The following is a 20,692-nucleotide window of genomic DNA, read 5'->3' on the forward strand; positions in this document are numbered from 1 at the left end:
ACCCATCCCAGCATCCCCCCATAAATCCATGGGGCACTGATGCTTCCCACCATAACCCCCCACCACCCTGGGGATGCTGGTGGACTGGGAGTGCCTTTAGGTGCCCCAGATGGGTTAGGAGCACCCCTGGGTGGCAGAGAAACCTCTGCCTAGAATGGGCTGTGTCATGTTTCAGGGTCACTCCAGTTGCTCCCCGGTTAAACTGGTTCTTCACGGTCATGACAGGTCATTTCCAGTGGCATTTTCCCCACCATGGCTGGAATATCCTTGAAAAAACATGCAGGCAGCAAAGCTGAAGTCACCTTTGGGTGAGGGAAGGATGAAGCTCATGTGGCTCTGGCAAATCCCTGGCCAGGACACGGAGCCGCATTCCCTGAGGGGCTGCAGCCCCTCCGTCCCAGTCCACACCAGCTCCCTCCAGCCTCTTGGAGCTACTGGTACTGGGAGTATCAAAACTGGAATGTACTGGGAAGAGGTATGTCTGGAGGAGGCAGTGTATTGCAGAGAGGGGCTTGGAAAACAGCTTGGGACAAGCCCTGGGACACAGGGTGGGATAGGGCTTTTAATTGTGCCATTCTTTGTGAAATATCTGTAATTATTGCACTGTATTTATCTGCGCGCCACCCCCCCCCCCCCCCTTTGGTGTGGGCCTGGCAGGGCCGGGAGGGGTTGGATTTGTCAGTGGGTGTATTTAAGTTGTCCTTCCTTGGGTTGTTGGTGCTTCTGTAGGTTGGCTCAGAAATGGTGTGGGTGAGAGTGTGTTTTGGCCCGGAAAAACTTGCGGTGCTTGGTGTTTTCTGCCCAGGAGGGGTTGAAATAAAATAAAATTTTGGAGTTGTAAAGGGCTGTTTTCCTCTAAGCAGCAAAATGCTGGAATGGTTTGGGAGGAGGGAGGAGCTGGGCTGGTTTTGCTCCTGTTTTCAGGGTAAAATAGCCTGTTTTGCGGCTTTTTAACGGGCCAGTGTGCTCTGTAGGCACTTGTGGAGAAGGGGTTTGAGATGATGCTTTGGCTGGAGTGAGAACAGGTCTGACCTGTTTGGTCTCTGATTGGTGATTTCCAGCCCAAATCTGGCTGGGATGAGCCTTTGCCCGAGCTAGAGCCCCTTCAACCAGAAGTGTGGGAAAAGCCCCAGGGCTGGGGGTCAGCTCCCTATGGATCTTGGGGCTGGATAGGCTTGTGCACCCCGATTTGGGGGCTGCAGAGAAAGATCCTGGAGGAGCTGTGTCCATATAAGGTCCTTCCCCATGTGTTACCTGTCATGCTGTGACCTGGGGATGCCACCACTGCTGGACATGCAGGTGGTCGGTGGTACCAGCTGATGTCCTGTGGCATGTGGTGGTGGGGGGTGGTACCCAGTGATGGCTGGTGGTACCTGATGTTCATTGGGACCGCGTGATACCCGGTGGTACTCAGTGACGTCTGATCGTACCTAGTGATGCCTGGCGGTACCTGGTGACGTCTCGTACCTGGGATCATGGCACATGTTGGCGTGGCATAGTTCGTCTGGTGGTGTGGAGGAAGAAGAGGAGGAGGAGGAGAGCCCCGGGCCAGGAGAGCCGGGCGAGGGGCACAGAGTCCCCGTCCCCCGTGGGGATGAGTGTCCGGCAGCAACAGGGCTGTGTGTCCCCGGGCCGTTTGCCCCCGCAGTCCCCAGGCCAGCCAGGAGGTGGCAGGGCCACACCAGCCAAGGGACCGGAGGGACCCCTCGGGGCAGCTGAGAGAAGCGGGAGTATCGGGGGATGCCTGTCTGCTGAGGGGCTCTTATCCCAAATCCCTCCTGCTCCAGTCCTACCCGGGCTGCAGCCTTTTTAACCCTCTGTCTGCCAGAGCCCTGCCGACGAGATGTCCCGGGAGCTCGGCAGATGTTGAGTCCCTCCAAACTGGGGGAGGTCACCCCAAACCGAGGGCCTCCCTGCTTGCCGGTGCTTGAGGGGTGGAACCTTTCAAGCGTAGTTGTTCACCCAAGGCTTGTGATGGCTCTTCCTGTACCCCAGTCCCCCTCAGCATCCCAGTAACAGTGGGTTAGAGCAGGGCTTGGGCTGGCCCTGGTTAGGCGCAGACCTGAGTTTTAGTGAGCCCCACTCCTGGCTCAGTAAAAGGGTCAAGGGTCTGCCACCCCCTGATCCACCGTGGGTAAGGGATGCAAGGGGCATGGAGGGGGGTCTGCAAAGCCCCCTTGCACCATGTTGGCCTCTCTCATGGCAAACCAGCCCCAATGAGGCTGTTTGCCCCTTTCTGTTCCAGTTTGTCACCAGCCCCAGCCCTGTAGTGGGAGGTACTCAGTCTCTGTTCAACCTCATTGCTTGGCCCTGGGGTGTCCAAGCTCCCCCATCCTCCGGGAAGAGCAAATAAGCAGGAATGGTGCACCAAATTCCGTTTAAAGGTGGGACGAATGAGGGGACAGCAGAGGGAGCAAAGAGGTCGCCTCCAGCGGGACAAAAAGCCAAGGGCTCCAGTAATTATCCCCTGTCCAAGGATTGTCCCCTCGGGGTCCTAGGAAAGGCAGGCTGGGGGTGCCCTCCAGTTCAACCGGTGTTTGGGGCGGATTGGGCATCATTGTGGGTGTCTCCATCTCCTACCAAGATGGGGAGGGGTGTTTGCTGGGGGTCCCTGGAAGAGGTGGGTACTGGAATGCTGGGCTGAGGTGGGTTCCGGGCTGAGGTGGGTACTGGGGTCCCTGAGTGCTTGGGAAAGGTGGGTGTTGGCGTTAGGGACGTGCTGGTGCCTGGAGAATGTGGGTATTGGGGTTAGGGAGACGCTGGGTGCCTGGAAAAGGTGGGTGCCAGCTATCGAGGCAAGGCTGGGGGTGCAGATCCAACCAGACCCTAGGGTTTTCCCTTCGTCCTAGCACAGCACGGGGGAAGCCCCGCACCCCCCACGTCCCCTTACTCTTGGGGAGTACTGCGGCTCTTCGCCTTTAACGCGCGGACGGGCGGGGCCGCCGCGTGACGGCGGAGGGGCGGGAGCGGGCGGCGGGAGGGCCGGAGCGGCTCCCGGTGCGGCGCGGGCGCTGAGCCGGGCTGAGCCGGGCTGAGCCGGCACCCCGGGGCGCTCCGCAAGGGAGGCCCCCGCCTCACCCCCCCCGCGCTCCCCCTGCCGCCGCCCGGTGCCCCCTCCCGGTGCTCCCGCCGCCCCCCCTGCCCCCCGCACCATGCCCGAGCAGCTCAGCGTGGCCGAGTTCTTGGCCGTGACCGGCGAGGATCTCAGTTCCCCGGCCGCCGCCTTCGCTTCCAAGATGCAGAAGTGCCGGGCGGCCGTGGGGGCTCTGGAGGAGGTGAGCGGGGCCGGGGGGGGGGGGGGGTCGGGGGGTCAGGCTGCGCATCCAAGCTGGGAACATCCCACGCATCCCGCCTGGGAGCGCCTCTGCGCCAATAGGTGCTAGTCCCTTGGTGCTTGTGCCTCCCTCTGGCTTCTGTTTTTTGAGGCCCACCCTTTCACCCCGAGACTACGCTGGTCATCCGAACTGGGTGGTTTGGGACCCTCGGGTGGGGGGGGGGGGGGCGTTTGCATCTTCTGAGCAGCCCTAGCGTGGTTTTATGGGGGGGCTAAGCCTGTAGAAATGGACAAAGGCTTCTTTAAAGCCTGGTGTCCCCCGGGGCCAGGACATACCCCCCCACGACCCCGAAGCCAGGGCGGCCTATTTCCCTATTTCTAGGGCCAGGACATCGCCACCTGCCCCTCCTGGAGATCAAGGCATCCCTCCCCGGGGCCAGGGCATCCTTCTTTCCCACTGGGACCAGCACACCACCCCTGTCTCAGGGCCCAGGACATGTCCCAAGAGAATCAGCCCCACGTTTCCATCCACTATCGAGCCTCCTGTGCTGGAGCCAGCCCCGATGGAATGTGGTGTCCCTGGGGGGTCTCCTCCTTGATTAAAGCCAGGGGAGTATTTTTAGCCTCCCCCCAAAATCCTCAGCAGCTTTCGTGGGAAGGGCGGAGGTGGTGGGGTGCCTTCATCCCCCTTCTCACGCCTGGAATAAAGGCAGTTTCCAGCTGGTCCTGTGGCCTTTGCCAACTCTTCTTAGCTAAGCAATGGCTTTGAAGGAGAGCCAGGGCTAGCAGGGAGTGGGGGGCCCCAGGTGCCAGAGCTGCTGGGATACCTGGGGGCAGTGGGATGGGTGTCCTGGGCCTGGAAATCTGGGAACACACCATGGAGCATCCTGGTCCCCATCAGCACATGCTGGTCACTGCCATGGATCTTCCTCCCAGTCGGAAAGGGGGAGGCAGCTCCAGCCAGGAGGGAGTAGCAGGAATTTTGTTTGGCTGCTTGGAGAGGCTGTGGTTAAGGGACGCAGGGATGGGGGGGGAGACGCATCCCTTGGGAATGACAGGGGGGTCTCTGGGATTGGCTTAGTAAAGCTGCAGCAAGCATGAGACGGAGCTGGGAATCATGACTGCTGTTGTATGTGCCATGGAGGGCACAGGGCTGAACCCCCTATCCCACTGGAGGCTCTGGGGAGGGGGCCAAACCACTGCCAGACCTTTGGCATCTTTATGTCCCAGCGCAAGGGTAGGAGGGAAATCCAACCAAACCAGCTCCACGCTATCCTTGGAGCCCCAACGGGTTGATAGCATGAGGCAAGGGGGATAATCAGTGGCAGATTTGGGGATCACTGGGGCATGGGAGAGACACTCTGTGACCAAACTGAGCCATGGTCTTTCCTGTCACCACCCCACATCCTGGGTGGTGGCTTGGCGAGCAGGAGGGAGCGAAGGATGCCAGTCGTACTAGCGGCAGTCAGTGACTGCTGGGTGGGAAGGGATGACTGTATCTCATCAGGACCCTGGGACAGAGCATGGCCACACGCACCCAAGGTGGGAGCAGGTCCCAAATTGGGGGCAGGAGCGAGCAGGGAGAGGACTGGAGATTGCTGCTCAACATTGAGGAGACATCCTGATGTTGGCCGGAGCTACTGTGTGCCTCAGTTTACCTCCTGAGATTAAAGAGGGCTCTCCCCTCCCAGGGGGTTTGTGTGACTTCAGAATCCTTGGGGCTGCTGTGGAGACAGAACCTGAGGTCTCTGGAGTGGGCTTGGAGGGTCAAATCCAGCCCTTGGTAGTTGATGCTGGGTGCTGTGGGAGGAGAGGGAGAGTAGAGTGCATGATCCTCGCATGTCAGAGGGGACTGGGCACCTCTGGGCTGGGGAAGGGTGACGTGGCAGAGGCTGCCGGCAGATGAGCTCCCAGGTCACCCTGTCACCAGGGCAGTGCCACATCTTGCTCCTGGCCTGGCAGCTTGGCACCCTGGCTCTGGCACCCATGGTGGCTGCTTTGCTGGATAGCACAAGCTGGCAGCGGCGGGGAAGGTGGAAGAATGGCCTCCATTGAGCATCCTGCCTGGGGTCCCCAGGCTGCGAGTCTGGCTAGCTGTGGTGCACGTGTGCATTCATCCCTTCCTCCGTCCCATGGGGAATTCCTCCTGCTCCTGTCTCTGTTGTGCTCAGCTGCCCCCTGACCAGAAGCCCCTGAGCTGGGCCTGGGGGATGATGGGTGCCACCGGGGGCTCCAGACACCTCTGCCCTTCTGCTGCTGAGCAGCCAAGGCTCCTGTTCCCGGCAGCCGGCCTGGTACATCGGGGACGCAGCTGCAGGCAGCACCGGACAGTGATTCTCTCTGCATTTACCACCCACATACTTGTCTCTGCTTGCCCTGTGCCCACTGGTTGACTCGTGGACCCCTTCTTGAAAGCCCTTGTGTCCTTCCCTGGATCATCCCTGCTCTGTACCAGCCCTGCATTCTGCATCCTGCAGCTGTGAGCTGGCACCAGGATGAGCTGCTCTGTCCTGGGCACTTGAAGGAGTTTCTTCCCACACTTGACCAGTGATGCTTTCAAAGCATCTCGTGCTGCCTCAGTTTCCCCTTCCCAAGATTCTGCCAGGGTTGCAAGCCTGGAGCATCCAGACATCCAGCCCTGGCTTCCCCCAGAGGCAGGGAATATCTCTGCTCTGGAGAGTTTGGTGCACCTGGATTTGACACAGAGAAGGGCCGTGGGGGGCTTTGGTGCACCCCTACGTTCTCCCCACCGTAGATGCATTGCAAGACTCCCCTGAGCAGGGGGTTTGGCTCCCACCTCAGCCCCAGTCCCCTCCCAGCCAGTTCATCCTGGCAGCATCCCATCCCACGAGGAGAGCAGTGCTGAAGCCAGGCTGACCCTGCTGTCAGGAAATCAGCCTTGACATAAGCCTGAAAACCTTCGACAGAGCTCAAGCAGAGAGAGAGTCTCTTTATTGTAATTCCTCCGAGGTTTCATCCCTGCCCTTTTTTGCTGTTCACGCCCTCTAAATATTTCCAGCCTGTTATCATGGCTCTGGTACCTGCAGCCAAGCCACCCTTAACCCTTTCCTGATGCTGGGGCTGGTGTGTGCTCAGATCCTCGGGCTGGGAGCACCCCAGCCCCCTGCCCTTGGGTTAAGTGGGGCTGAGTTTGTCGTAGTGCTTGGGTGGGGTAGAATTTGTCATGGTGCTCAGTGGGCAAATCAGGGCTGTACAGGTAGGAAGAGATGGGGGGATGGGAAGAGCTCTAAACCAGAGCAGGATGTGGCCCATGGGGCAGCAGGGAGGCTCATGGTGTTGGGGACCGTGGGTAAGACCCTGCATGAGCTGGGGGGGCTTTGAAAGCCACATTCCTCCTTGTGGGATTGTTGTGATTTAGCACACAACCGGCACAAGGGTTTATGGGATTTAGGTCCCCATCAGCAGGAGGTGGGTCCTGTCTTTGGCTCTGTGGGGAGCTGGGCACCCTCGCACATCACACCTGGTTCTGAGCCATGGGGATGAGCTGATGTGCTACATGATGCTTCAACCCCTCCCTTGTTGAAAGTCCCTGCAGGAGCCAGCGAGGCATTTTCTGTGGTTAATAGAAGCTGCTGGGATCCAAAGAGCCTCTCACCTCCTGCTACTGTCTTGCTCAAACCCTCCTCCCTGGGGCCAGCCAAAGTCCTGCCTGGCAGCAAAGCCACGGGGACCACAGTCCTGGCAGGGGACCGGCTGGACGCTGTGGCTCCAGCATCCCCAGGATGCCTGCAGCTCCTTTCCCAGGCCTGGGAGCTTGGATGCTGCCCCACACATCTGCACAGCAGAGCTGCAGCCTTTCCAAGGGCCAGCTGGGCTGGGGGAGTGGCAGCCGTGCTTGGCTAATGAGCTCCATTTGTTTTTTCTCTTTGCTTTTGCAGAGCCTGGATGGGGACCAAGCTGTGCTCCAGAGGATCAGGAAATATGTGAAAGCTATTCACATCTCTGGGCTCAGTGAGTTGGGCTTTGGGAGGTGATGGGCATTCGCAGAGCATGGGGCTGGGGGGGTTGTGATGGTCCCATCTTCCACCAATGGTCACACGGGTAGCAGGGTGGCCATGGGTGCTGGTGAGCCTGGGGCTGCTTGCTACTTGGGTGCTACCAGCCAGCCAGCTGGGCAACGTGCTAAGTTGCCAAAAATTGTCTTAAAATGATCTAAAAAGGGAAATGGAGAGCCTTAGGAGGTTGTTTGGGACATCCCAGTGCTGTCCTGCCGCAGGATCAGCCCAGCTTTGCTACAGAGGGATGGGGAGGTGGGCGCTGGCTGCTGATGGGACCTCATGATGTGACCTAGCAATGTACTTAGATGCCAAAAACTGTCTGAAATATATATAAAAAAGAAAATCGAGAACCTTAGGGAGGTTGTTTTGGGACACTGCTGCTGTCCTGCATCAGGATCAGCCCAGCTCTGTTACAAAGGGATGGAGAGATGGTGGGACCTCACGTTGTGACCATGATGTGTCATGGCCATGACCCCATGTCCCTCTCCGGTGTGTCCCCATACAGGCCATGTGGAGAACGAAGAGCAGTATAGCGAGGCCCTGGAGAACTTTGGCAACAACCACCTCTCCCAGAACAACCATGAGCTCTCCACCGGCTTCCTAAACCTGGCCGTCTTCACCCGCGAGGTCACTGCACTCTTCAAGAACCTGGTATGCCATCCCAAATCTACTTGGATTTGGAATCCCCCACCAACCAGTGCAGCTCTCCTCCTTCCAGTTTAGCTGCCCTCCATCACATGCAGTAATTCCTACCTCCCACCTTGGGCTCAGAGACACATTCCCAGTGCTCTCAGACCATCTGATACCCCTGTTACTAGATTTATAGCTTGCTCCCAGCTCCCTGAGGCCATTGACACTGGGATCTGATGGGAAGCTGGGGCTGCTATTTTCATTTTTTCCCTTTTTTCTCGCTTTCTGTTTTTTTCTCACATCAATTGCATCTCTGATCTCGCTTGCCAAGAGTAAATCAAAGCCACGCTGGGCTGCACAGTGGGGCCATGGGGAGCAGGCAGAGGCAGCTGTGAGCCGAGCCACGAATGGCTCAGATGGAAAACTCAGCTCATGAATGGAGCTGGGTCCATGCATGCCCAGCAGCAAGTCCCTGGGCGGTCCCATGTGGCCCCCTCTTTGTTCACTTTCAAATCCCCCTCTCCAAAGGGTGTTTTTGGCCCCTGTCTCTGCTTAAGGAGGAAATTGATTTCTGCTGCCCTTCCCCCAGCAAGAATTTCAGATTTTTGGCGTCTTCCTCTTCCAGTTACCCCAATCTGGGCCTCGTGCTCCTCCCCTTCCCCATCCTGGCTGTCATAGCCTGCTGGACTCCCGTGCTCCAGTAGGGCTCTGCAGAACTGTCTTGATGGAGGAGTTGGACAGCTCTGAGGGTCCCCACCTCCTGCCCCCCATGCTGCTGAGTGAGGTTCTGTGCCAAGACCCTCAACCAGATCCAAAAAGCTGTTTTTCCCCTCCTAGAATCTCCCTGGTGATCCTCCCGTTACCCCTGGTTTGGGGGTGGTCCTGTGCCCTGGGGCTGGGTTTCTTTCCAGGTGCTGCGGAGGACTAAAACCCTTTAAAAGAAATCTGGGTGCACTGGGGAGGTCCCATGGGGGTGCTGGAGCTGTTCTCACAGCTCTAAAATGGGGTGCTGCTCCATGGGCTGCATGGAGGGATGCCAGGACAGCAGTGGCCTCCCATGTCCCCACCTCATGGACCCCTGCCCAACACTGGTAGGGATGGTGGTGGCTGCGTTGCTGTCCCCAAACCCCAGCAAAGGGAGACATTTTGGGAAGCCCCTTTTGGGAAGCCCCTTTGACATGGGTGAGCTCTTTGTAGCACAGGACCGTGGAGGGGCTGGTCGTGTCGCTGGGTGCTGGGGACAGGGGTGGGGATAGGGACGAAGTGCCAATGGAGGGAGATAGTTTTGTTTTTGGCAGCTGTAGCGCTGATGTGGTTTGTGGGAAGGGCCACATTTGTCAGACATCTTGCAGCCAGCTCCAACAAGCCGCAGCCTGCCCTCTGCCAGGAGCCTGGATTCAGCCCTACTTCCAGCCTCTTTAACCCTTCCTGGGGCAGTGATAGAGTTGGGGGAAGGTCCCTGGCACTGAGAAGGACCTGGAGCTCCAGCTTCCTGACTTCCCCCACCATGGGGTGACCCTATCTCTGCCTTCTACAGGTGCAGAACCTGAATAACATCGTGTCCTTCCCCCTGGACAGCCTGTTGAAGGGGCAGCTGAAGGATGGCCGCCTGGTGAGTCCTGTTCCCAGGGTCACTCATTTGGCAACGTTCTGCAGCGAGACCCCTGGTATGTACTCAGCTCATGCCTGTGGCCAGGAGAAGGAAGGAGCCAGTACCAGGGGCTGGAAGGAAGCAGTGAGGGTTGGGAGTGACAGAAATAAGGGGTGAAGACCTGGTAGGGACACCCCTCACCCCCAAGGGGTGCAGCAATGCAGAGCAAGACTCTCGGCCCCTTCAGTGCCACTGGCTCTTTCGCTTTCCCTGACAGCTGCCACCCCCTCTTTTCTTTGCCACAGGATTCAAAGAAGCAGATTGAAAAGGCCTGGAAGGATTATGAGACCAAAGTGTAAGGAACATGCTGCCTCTGGCAAAATCTACCTAATTCCACTCTGCACAAAGGTGTTTTGTCCCCGGGGTGGAGCCGGGCACTGATGGTGCCAGTTTGTCATGGGGCGGGTTCTGGTCCAGCTTTTCCCAAAGGGGAAAGGGAGAGGGGCTGGAGAGGGCCTGCAGATGTTTTCCTGATCCCATCCCCACCGTAGCCTCCCACATGGGACACCCCTCAGAGCAAGGTCCCAACCCGCCGCCATCCCATTCCACAGGGGGAAGATGGAGAAGGAGAAGGAGCGAGCCCGCTTGGCTGGGGTCGTCCAGGCCGAGCCAGCAGCCACAGAGGTGGCTGAGGACATGCAGAAGGAGCGGCGGCTCTTCCAGCTCCACATGTGCGAGGTGAGGGCTGTGCCAGGGGGATCGGGGACTGTTCCCCCCCGGAACTGAGTCCCAGGGGGACGTGGGGGACCGCTCTGCTGAAAGTTGTGTAGGGGCATCGGAGCCTGTCCCCATATTCAACACCAAAGCAGCCCCACCTGTGTGCTGTGGAGGACCCTTGCCTGTCCCCATCCCATTGTGTCCCTGCATGGTCCCAGCTCAGGGATCCCCATCCCATCCCCATATTGCGGGCCCTGTGGGATGCGGCTCCAAATGACACCCATGGTGGCCTGGGGGTTCCTTCCATGTCCCCCCAGCCCCGCTCCTACCCCTTCCTTGGGTGGCGTTTGGGTAAAAAGTGAGCTTTTTGGCTAACATCCCTGAGGCTGGCTTTGTGGTTTTCCCCTATCCTCAAAACTGCTCCTGGCTTTGGTGAGGGGGTCACGAGTCACCCCAGATCCTTGGCAGTTCTGGGTCCTTGCAGTCCATGCTCAGGAGGTGACGTGGGAATAAGCGAAGGACGGAGACTCAATTTCAGAGCCCTACAGCAAGGAGGAGCCCAGCTATCCTGGCTCCAGACACTCAGCAGCCTCATAAACCTCAAGGGTGACAGAGCAGGGAACAAGTCCACAGTGGGTTGTTGCAGAGGTCTCCCATGTTCCCTACGGCCAGATCCCGGTGCCGCCCCATGCCCGCCCAGCAAAGAACAGGGGTTCTGGGGAGGAGGCTGCGCCTGCCTCAGAGCTGGGACCCAGCCAGATGAGTCACTCCCTTGAATAGCTCCACAGCACATGGAGAGGTGGGAGCTGGAGCAGGGCATGTGCACCCGTGTTTCTGTATGCATGAGAGCTGCTGCTGACCCTGGAAACGGGGGGGACAGTCCTTCTGGGGAGCTGGGGGCCATGTGATGCACATGAGTTTCTAGGAAAGTGGGTTTTGCTGCTTCCTGGGCTGGGAGCAGGGTCCTGTTTCACCCCATTGGGTGGTTGTGTCTCCCTGTCGTGGGCCATCTCACACCCTCAGGGCTATGGGAGCAGTTGGACATGGGCCATGGGGTGCTGGGAGCATCCCTTTGTTCATGGGTCCCAGCCAGCACTGGCTGGGACACTCTGCTGCCACTGTCACTGTGGGATGTGGGTGGCAGGGCAGGGACATCCCATGCGAGCCAGGCACATGTGGCCTTTTCTAGGTGGGACATGGTTCAGGGGTACAGTCGTACTCCCTGACATTGACTTGGCATCTCCAGCTTGCACGGAGCAGTTTAACAACCCTCCCCAGCCCACTGACCCCTCAGGGTGTCCAGAGTGCTTGGGGCATGGGAAGACTCCATTCCAGGAGCTCTGTCCCACCCTGGAAAGCCCCCAGAGCTCAGGGCTGCTTCCCCCCTTCCCTCACTCCCCACTCAATACCATTCCAGCAGCTGGAGAGGAGCTTGCAGGGGGAAAAACTCTTCCCCTCCTTATTTTGCTTAGGGTGAGCGAGGCTCTGTGTCTATCCTTCCCTGCCTGCAGCTGATGGATGGGTTTGATGCATAAAGCTGAAATTCCCCATCCCACGGGGCATCTCAGCAGACCTCCGGTGCTGGTGTGCTGCAGGTGCTCACTTCTTAGAATCTGGTTTTTTGGGAATAAAAGGGCCATCTCTTAAAAAACATTTGGCCTTTTTTGTTGTGTTTTTTTTTTTCCTTCACAAGCTGCCTTGGAGTTTCGGTTATTTATTAACTCCAGAAGTAATGAGCAGCAGGAGGAGCATGCTTGGCTGGAAATCCTGGAGGCCTGCCTCAGTCCTTGAACTTTCCAGGTCTTGGAGGACTTCCAGAGCCAGGTTTTTTGAGGGTGGTCCCCAGCGAGCTGCCTTCAGATCCAACATCATGACTCGACTTCTTGAAACCCAGCCAGTGTTTTAACCTTCCTCCCCGTGCTGGGAAAGGAAGCAAGCGCTGGGCAGGCTTTTGCTCTTTCCTCTGGGATATTTTCAATTGGTCCTTGTCTCTTGTCACCTAACCAGGTGTCTTCTCCCCCTCCAGTACCTGCTAAAAGCCAGCGAGTCTCAGATGAAGCAGGGACCAGATGTCCTGCAGAGCCTCATCAAGTTTTTCCACGCTCAGCACAAGTAGGTGCCACCTTGGTCAAGATGGTTCATCCCTGGAGCTGGTTGTCACCCTTGGGTGACACAAGGGTCTGGGGTCTTCTACTCTCATCCCAGATCCATGAAGCTGTTGATGGAGATACTGGGCAGAGCCCATCACTTTCCAGTTTTCACTGGGGAGTTGAAATGTGCTTTGTTGGCTAGAGGAGCTGTAAATGTGTCCATGGGGCTAGGGGAGGGACACTGGCTTGAGATATATCTGATGATTTGGTTTCTGGATAGATTTCCAGGGATGAGCTCAGCTGAGCAGCTCTGGCATTAGCCATGGGGCTCGTAACAAGGGTGTTTGGAGTGAGGATCACCATCCCCTTGTCTTTCCCGTTGCTCCGTGAGGCTGGAATGTGTGGGAGTCATCATCTCCTCCAGCTCTCAAGTGGGGAAACGGAGGCAGGTTGAGACAGTCACTCTGGTTAAAAGCATGTCTTTGACTGGGTCTGTGACCCAGGGACCCCCCAGATTGCAGCTTTTGGCAGCACTGCTCCCCAGTGAGTTGAGCTGGGATTGAACAAGAGGCCAATCCTGCATCCCAAACTCCCCAAATACTTGGGGTATCCAGACCCCATGGGCTGGGCTTGGCCTTTGCTGCGCTCTCTCCAGATCCCTGTAGCCAGGGAGCCACAAAGCAAGCGCAGCTTTCCAGGGAGGGGATCGCCATGATCTCCTGCCACATTTTCTCTAAAAACCCTCTTTTTTCCTCCATCCTCCCCATCTGCATCTTAATCACCCTCAACAAACACCCAGTTTCTTCCAAGACGGCTGGAAGGCTGCCCAGAACCTCTACCCCTTCATTGAGAAGCTCGCTGTGTCCCTCCACGCGGTAAGGCCTTCACACTGCCATCCAATGCCCCTCAGACATGTCTCCCAGGGTGCCACCCCCCTGTCCCCGTGCCAGCCCCTGAGAACACCTGCGCTCAGCGCAGCAGTGAGGGCAGCTGCTCCCTTTCCAGCTCCACCAAGCACAGGAGGAGGAGGTGAAGCAGCTCACACAGACCCGCGACTCCCTCCGCAACCTCCTGCAGCTGGAGAACAAGGAGGTGAGACCCCCAGGATGGGCAGGGTAGAGCTGAGAAGGAGCATTGGGAGGGTCCCCTAGGGTTAGTTTGGGGATGGGGAGCAGAAGGCAGAGGATAGCTGTGTTAACCTCTCCAGGGACCTGGTGACGTTTGGATGCTGTGAGGGCATGGGGGTGTCTGGCATCCTGCCAGGCACACGGCACCCACGTAAGGACAAGGTCGCTTGGGGCAGCAACCGCCTCTGTGCCTCTCACTTTGCTTTTTAATTGTCTTTTTTCAGGACAACTTGAGCAGGAAGAACTCTGGTAGTGGCTACAGTATCCACCAGCACCAAGGCAACAAGCAGTACGGGACGGAGAAGTCAGGATTCCTGTACAAGAAGAGCGATGGGTGAGGATGAGTGTTATCCTGGAGAGCTCCCGGCTTCAACCCAGTGTTGTTAATGCTCATGGGAGGCCCCAGAGCTGGAATCCAGCTCACAGGACATTTAGTGTTCTGTCAGTTAGAGAAAGCAAAACCCCATGTCCAGAACACCATGAGGCCTCTGCTGAGGGCTGCCATGGCTGGTTTGGGATGTGGATGTGGGTGATGGCAGCTGTGCAATCCTCACTCCTCCTCTTCCTCCCTCTCAGGATCCGCAAAGTGTGGCAGAAGAGGAAGTGTGGTGTGAAGTATGGCTGCCTGACCATCTCCCACAGCACGGTGGGGACCGTGGGGGCTGCAGCCCTGACCTTTCTTTGTGCACCCTTTGGGACTTGGTGTCCATTGGATTTCAGGTTTAGTTTTGCCCAAAGTGGTCACAAATCTGCCTGGCTTAAAATTCAATACAGGATGGGACTGGATGGTCTAAAGAAGGCCCCCCATGTCTGATAGGGGTCCAAAGGAGGTCCCCCATGTCTGATAGGGGTCCATGGGAGAGGAGGGTGGGCTTGGTTGGGGCAGTGAGATGGATGATGAGAGTCCAGACAAGCCCAAAGGGGATGGGGCTGGTTGGGAGGAGAGGGATGCCCCCTGGTGTTGGAGGCTGGAAACTGCAGCAGGAACAGAGGGACATCTTGGATCCGTGTTCTCCTGCGAAGTGTTCCTGTTCTTCTAAAATGGGTCAGACAGGGTCCTGTGGGAAGAGATGGGATGTCTCAGTCGTTACAGGGTCTGATTTGCATGGTTATCCCAAGAGAAACCGTCTGTGGTGGTGGTTGTACCACCACAGTTTCCATTGGAGAGGGTGATGCCCATCCTTTGGTGATGCCCATCCCATCCCTTCCTGGTCCTTTAACCCACGTCGGTCCTCTCACCCTGCAGATAAACCGTCCCCCTGTGAAGCTGAACCTTCTCACCTGCCAGGTGCGGCCCCATGCCGAGGAGAAGAAATGCTTTGACCTGGTGACACGTGAGTGCCTGCGGCGAGGTGCTGTGGCTGGGGTGAGGTGTTTGACCTGCAGGTGGAGGCTGTGGTAGGACCTCTCCCTTTTTGGAGTGGGTTTTCCCTCTGAAACACTTTGGCACCCTCTTGAAATGCTTTTAATCTGGTTCTGGGTGTCTTCCTGGCTGTCTTTGCAGATGAAGGACTGATCTCTCCAAGGAGATCTAGAAAGCTGAGACAAAAAGAGGGTGTGACAAGGCTCAGGTGATGGAAGAGTGATGCGCAGTGATTTAACTTGGAATTAAGCAGCTCCTTTGAAGAGATTTCAGCTGATTCCTGCTGTCCTGGGCATCCCTAGATCATAGAATACTAGAATGGTTTGGGTTGGAAGCAACCTTAAAGATTGTCTTGTTCCACCCCCCCCACCATGGGCAGGGACACCTTCCACTAGACCAGATTGCTCCAAGCTCTGTCCAAGCTGGCTTGAACAATTCAAGGGATGTTGCAGACACAGCTTCTCCCCTTTCACCTTCTCTCCCCTCTCCCCATCCCTGCAGACAACAGGACGTATCACTTCCAAGCGGAGGATGAGCAGGAGTGTGTTGTGTAAGTGCCACAGCCCATCCCTCCTCCTTGACGTGCCAGATCCTGCTCTGCCTTCCCCATCCTCCTCTTCCTCCTCCGTCCTGCGCAGGTGGGTCTCAGTGCTGCAGAACAGCAAGGACGAAGCCCTGAGCAATGCCTTCAAGGGGGATGGGGGCGGTGGCGGGGCGGCGGCAGGCACCGGGGTGGACGGCAGCGTGCAGGAGCTCACCAGGTTGGTCATCAGTGAGGTGAAGAACATGCCAGGAAACAAGCAGTGTTGTGACTGTGGCGCCCCAGGTATGTTACGGCCTGGGGTGTCCCCCTGCCCTGGGTGTGGGTCAGCTGTCATGGGGGTCACAGCATCTTGGGAGGCTGGGTGTGGTGCTGAGGCCCTCACCGCTCCCACTGCAGATCCCACATGGCTCTCTACCAACCTTGGCATCCTGACGTGCATCGAGTGCTCTGGTATCCATCGGGAGCTGGGTGTGCATTATTCCCGTATCCAGTCCCTCACTCTGGATGTTCTCAGCACCTCTGAGCTGCTGGTAAGCTGCTCCCTGAGTCTGGAGGTCTCCTGGCCCCAGGAATCCCCCTCTGCATCTCCCAAACCTCCTGGGACACAGGGTTCATTCCTTCTCCTCCATCCCATCTGTCTCCAGTTTGCTCCAGGGCTCGCAAACTTGCCTCAGTTTCCCCAGCACAGTGATCTGGGCAAGGGAGGCTCTGCAAAGCCATTTGCTGAGCAGGGGGCTGCTGGCAGCTCCGCAGGATTTTCTCCCTCCTAAAACAGATTTCCCTTGCCACAAGAGAGCATCATCCTGGCAGAGATGCTGCTCTGGGAAAGTCCTGGGTGGATCCAATGGATTCCTTCCTTCTGGGATGGGATCTGGCTGGAGCAGGGTGAGTGTGGAGGGCTCGTGTCCCTCTGTTCTCTCTCCCTAGCTGGCTGTTAGCATCGGGAACACTCGCTTCAATGAGATCATGGAGGCCACGCTACCCACACAGGACTGTCCCAAGCCCTTGGCCAGCAGTAATATGTGAGTCGGGGACTTGGGTGTGCTGGGAAGAAGAGGAGGAGGCGGAATTGGAGTGCATGGTGTGTGCCCTGTCCTTGTCCCCATGCTGCCACTGCCCATAGGCTCTAAGACAGCCCTGGGATGAGGCATCCTGGTGTCACTGCCGGATTGTGGTGGGGATCTGCACCTCTTTGGAGGTTTACCCTTGATCCTGAGGCTTGAGGAGGAGGCAGGAGCACAGGGCTCCACCCCTCAGCTCCATGCCCATCCGAGCCCCCCTTCCGGCAGGGCTGCACGCAAGGAATATATCATGGCCAAGTACATGGAGCGACGCTACGTGCAGAAAAGCGGCCGGGACAACCCCCACAGCCTCTGGGAAGCCATTCGAGCCCGTGACCTCTTGGCCCTTCTCCAGGCCTTTGCCGAGGGGCATGACCTGACCAAGCCCCTGGCCAGCCCTGAGGGTCAGGTGAGCCCTGCAGGGAATGGATTTTCCCTCTCTGGGTGCCTGTGCTCAGGGTTTTCCTGGGGTTTGGGCAGGGGTGTGCTGGTGGGAAGATGAGCATCCTCAGGTCCAGCTTTCTTCTCTCCTACTTGTAGAAGATGAAGCATTGTTGAGGCCAGCTCTCCTCTCCCTTCCATATCTTGGGAGATGAAGCATCCTTGGGTTCAGCTCTCCTTTCCCTTCCATCTCGGGGGAGATGAGCATACATGTGTCCAGCACTCCTTTTCTCTCCATTCAGAGAGGAAGATGAGCATTCTTGGATCTGGTACTTCTTTTCACTTCTTCCTGAGGAAGATGAGCATTCTCAGGGTCATCTCTCCCTCCCATCTCTTGGCAGGATGCAGGCGAGCTGGCACTGCACGTGGCCGTGCGCCATGCCGACAGATCATCCCTTCCCTTGGTGGACTTCATCATCCAGAATGGGTGTGTCCCCAAGTGCTCCCGGTGTTCCCTGCCCCTCTGCTTCACAGGAGGAATGTACAAGATGCTTGTGTGTTCTCGAGCCTTGACTTTCCTGCTGTTGGCCTTGCACAGGGGAACACTGGACCGGGTGACACAGGACGGGAACACGGCCTTGCACTATGGTGCGCTCTACAACCAGCCCAACTGCCTCAAGCTGCTCCTGAAGGGCAAAGCTGCCTTCACCATAGGTGTGAGGTTGGGATGGGGGTTTTGGTGTTCTTCGGTGGGATGGTAGGGCTGAAACCTGGATTTTTCCCCCTTTTGTCCCTTGGGCAGTGAACACGGCAGGCGAGACGGCTCTGGACGTGGCGAGGAGGCTGAAGCACAGTGAGTGTGAGGAGCTGGTAAGTGGGATGGAGGAATGGGAGAGAAGCTCAGCATGGGGAGAGGGGACCAAAGCACCTGAGGAGGGCTGGCATGAAGGTGGGGGGCTTCTGGGATGTGTCCCTCCAGTGCCCTATGGGCTGCCCCATCCTGAGATTCCGCTGACCTGCCCCATCCCTCTGGCAGCTGGAGCAGGTGCAAGCAGGGAAGCTCTCCCTGCAAATCCATGTGGATTATGACTGGGAGCCCCCATCAGAGTTCCCCTATGACAGCGAGGATGAGCTGGAGGAGAAGGTACCTGTGGGATGGTGGTGGGGGCCCTCCACATCCCCAGTGAGGGGGCTGGGAGAGTGCAGACCCTTTTTAGGGGGCTGGTGGCAGCGGGACATCCCTGGAGCTGTGTGTGTACCCCCAGGTGAGCCCCCTCCAGCGCTCCTTCAAGGGCACGTCACCACTGCCCGCCAACCCACTGCTCGCCTGCCCCCAGACCCGCTGGAGCTGCATGGGGATGGACATCACCAACAAGACCTATGAGAGCATCCTGGTGCCCTCACGCCCTGCACCCCGCCGGGCCCACAGCGAGGAGATCCCCCCGCCGTTGCCCCTCAAAAACCCTACGCGGGGTAGCTCTCGCCCCAAACCCAGCCACAGCCCCACCGGTAAGCCGGAGTGGGGGGTCATCATGGTGGGGCTGTGCCTTCCCCTGAAGACCAAGTTTATTGTCCCCATTGCATGTGTTCCCCCAGAGCGCCCTGAACTGCCCCGGCAGGCATCAGAGCCCCACTTCTCTGGGGCAACAGAGGCACTGGCACCACGCAGCCTGCCTTGTGCCAGCAGCACGGGTGCCCTGGATGGCACCCCCAGCACCTGCAGCCCCACTGAGAGCCAGCGGGCAGCGTACTGGGAGACCCGCTCCGAGACGGACACTAGCAGCAGTCGGCGGGGGCCAGAGCTGAGTCCCCCACCCGGGCAGCTCCTGCCAGGCAACGTGGCCCCCGACATCCCCCCTGTCAAGTTCAGGTAGGGACCCTGCTCCAGACAGGGGTTGCACTTGGTGTTGGGGGGCCATTGCATGGTGCTGGTGGGTTGGCTTCAACCCCTTCCACCCCCACGGGCGTGGGGAATCCCTGTGGAGCAAAGGGGTCCCCACCCTCTGGGGTCTCCAGAGAAGTTGGTGGTGACCCTGGGATGCAGGAGGAGAGAAGGGCAGTTGAGGGGATGCTGGGTTGTCCTTGGAGATAATGATGCAGATTATTTGGGAGGACACCAAGATCCTCTGCAAGTTACCATATATATTTTTTCTTTCTTGGGAAACTGTGGTGGGATGGGCTCATTTGAGGGAGTTTGGGTGCTGGGGACCTTTTCCGTCAGCATCTGGGGGCTGTGGGTGGGATCCAGGTCCCATGGAGGAAGCCCTGACCCCCCTGAGACCTCGCAGGAAGGAGGACAGGGCGGAGGAAGGCACCTGCAGAGGGGGGGTGACACTGTTCCCCATGTCACCCACAGCTCAGAGAGCACCCGCTCGTACCGGCGCATCAGCGGCATGGTGGGCAAAGTGGGGTTGGCCGGGTCCCCCCAGAGCCCTGGTGGCCCCGAGGACCCTGCTCTCAGCAAGGTGCCCCCTGTGCCCATGCCCAGGAGATTTGCTCCGGTAGGTGCAAATCCTCCTCTCTGCATCCCCAAGCATCCCAGCTCCTCTTATCATGGGGTGGCAGACGGAATGATCAGGGGGTTGTATCCCTGTTGCTGCCTTTTGGGTGGCCTCGGGGGGTTCTGTCACCCCCTTTTCATCCCATTTCAGGCCAAGGGGAGGCAGAAGCGGGTGAAAGCAGTGGCTGACTGCAAGGGGGACAAGGCGCGAGATCTGACCTTCTCCAAGGGGGAGGTCATCGTGGTGACACGAGAGGAGGACGAGCAGATCTGGGTGAGTCACCGTGGCACGGACAGGTGCTGGGATCCAAATCCTGGTCCTTTTCCCACTCCGGTTCTCTTCTGAAGGAGGCTGAGTTCTTCTGGGGGGGCATGGATGGCGGACTCCTGCCCCATGTGTGCATGGAGGACAGCTGGGAGGGCTCCACTGATGTGTCACCACAGCTTTGCCTCTCTAAGTCCCTGTTGGAATTGGGCAGGGGAGAAGTTTGGGGGCTGATATCTCGAGATAAGACTCCCACCCTCCTGAACCCTCTTTCTGCACCCCCAGGTCGGCTTCATCGAGGGCGATGGCTCCCGCACCGGCGTCTTCCCTGCCAGCTTCGTCCACCTCTTGCAAGACTGACCGGGTGGGGGTGGCCCATTTGTCACTGTCCCATTGGCTGGGACTAGAGGCAGCTCCCTGCTGGGGGCTTGCTAGAGCCAGGCCACAAGGGACATGTGCCCAGGATCCTGGCATGGGACCACTGCTCTCCAAGGGGGCCCAGAGACCCCCTGCATTGGGAAAACCATCCATGGATGGTGGCAGTGGGGAGCTGAGGGGCAGAGAACAGACATGCTCGCTGCACTGGTGGGCTGAGGTTTCTGTGCCAGCCCCTGCTCCCACTGCTCTTCTGTCCTTCCTGTGGACTCTGCCCATCCCTTGGGTTTTCTTCTTCCTTCTCTGCAAGGAATTTGGGATGGGGGAGCTGTATTCGGTGTCCCCTACCCTCTGCCAGGTAGTCATGAAGCGTCCTCCTCATCCTGGGGGCAGCCATGGGCCCCCAGCCTCCTTCGGTACCCCAACTGTGAAGCCTTTGGGATGGGCAAGAAATGGGTGGGGCGGGGGGGGAGTGGGGTGTGTTTGTGTCCATCCCCCACCCTGGCTTCCAGGAGCGGCCTGGACTGGTGGGGCTTGGGGATGCTCCAAAGCTTCTCCAAAACTGGTATCAAAATGCCATTCCCTGATTTGGAGGGGGGTGGATGTTTCAGGTGGTACCACAGAGCCCCTGCCATGTCCTTCATCTGGGATGGGTGCTGGATCGCCGCCCCGGCACTGGGGGGCCTCTCAGATGGGCTTTTGCAGCTTTTTCTAGGACCAGCATATGCCTGTACCAGTGTCCTTTGTGACTCGCC

The 20,692-nt window shown here is 58.2% G+C and overlaps 1 protein-coding gene across 3 annotated transcripts; it reads left to right on the plus strand.

Moving 5' to 3' along the window:
• The first annotated feature begins 3,125 nt into the window (after window positions 1-3,125).
• ASAP3 (ArfGAP with SH3 domain, ankyrin repeat and PH domain 3) lies at window positions 3,126-20,347 on the plus strand. Of its 3 annotated transcripts, none has more exons than XM_082296457.1 (26): window positions 3,126-3,275; window positions 7,174-7,246; window positions 7,799-7,944; window positions 9,461-9,535; window positions 9,820-9,869; window positions 10,126-10,252; window positions 12,258-12,343; window positions 13,121-13,196; window positions 13,327-13,413; window positions 13,673-13,782; window positions 14,025-14,094; window positions 14,695-14,782; window positions 15,313-15,361; window positions 15,450-15,637; window positions 15,752-15,885; window positions 16,283-16,377; window positions 16,645-16,825; window positions 17,199-17,284; window positions 17,396-17,511; window positions 17,600-17,667; window positions 17,834-17,941; window positions 18,063-18,306; window positions 18,394-18,667; window positions 19,154-19,298; window positions 19,449-19,571; window positions 19,848-20,347. In XM_082296457.1, the coding sequence occupies exons 1-26, from the start codon at window positions 3,153-3,155 to the stop codon at window positions 19,920-19,922; spliced, it is 2,997 nt and encodes a 998-aa protein (XP_082152583.1). In that variant the 5' UTR covers window positions 3,126-3,152; the 3' UTR covers window positions 19,923-20,347. The 3 variants fall into 3 exon arrangements, with proteins under 3 accessions (XP_082152583.1, XP_082152584.1, XP_082152582.1); XM_082296458.1 differs by having other exon boundaries at window positions 18,135-18,306; XM_082296456.1 differs by having other exon boundaries at window positions 18,063-18,667.
• The last annotated feature ends 345 nt before the right edge of the window (window positions 20,348-20,692 follow it).

Source organism: Coloeus monedula, assembly GCF_965178545.1.
Source record: "Coloeus monedula genome assembly, chromosome: 24".
In the NCBI taxonomy this organism is placed as follows: Eukaryota; Metazoa; Chordata; class Aves; order Passeriformes; family Corvidae; genus Coloeus; species Coloeus monedula.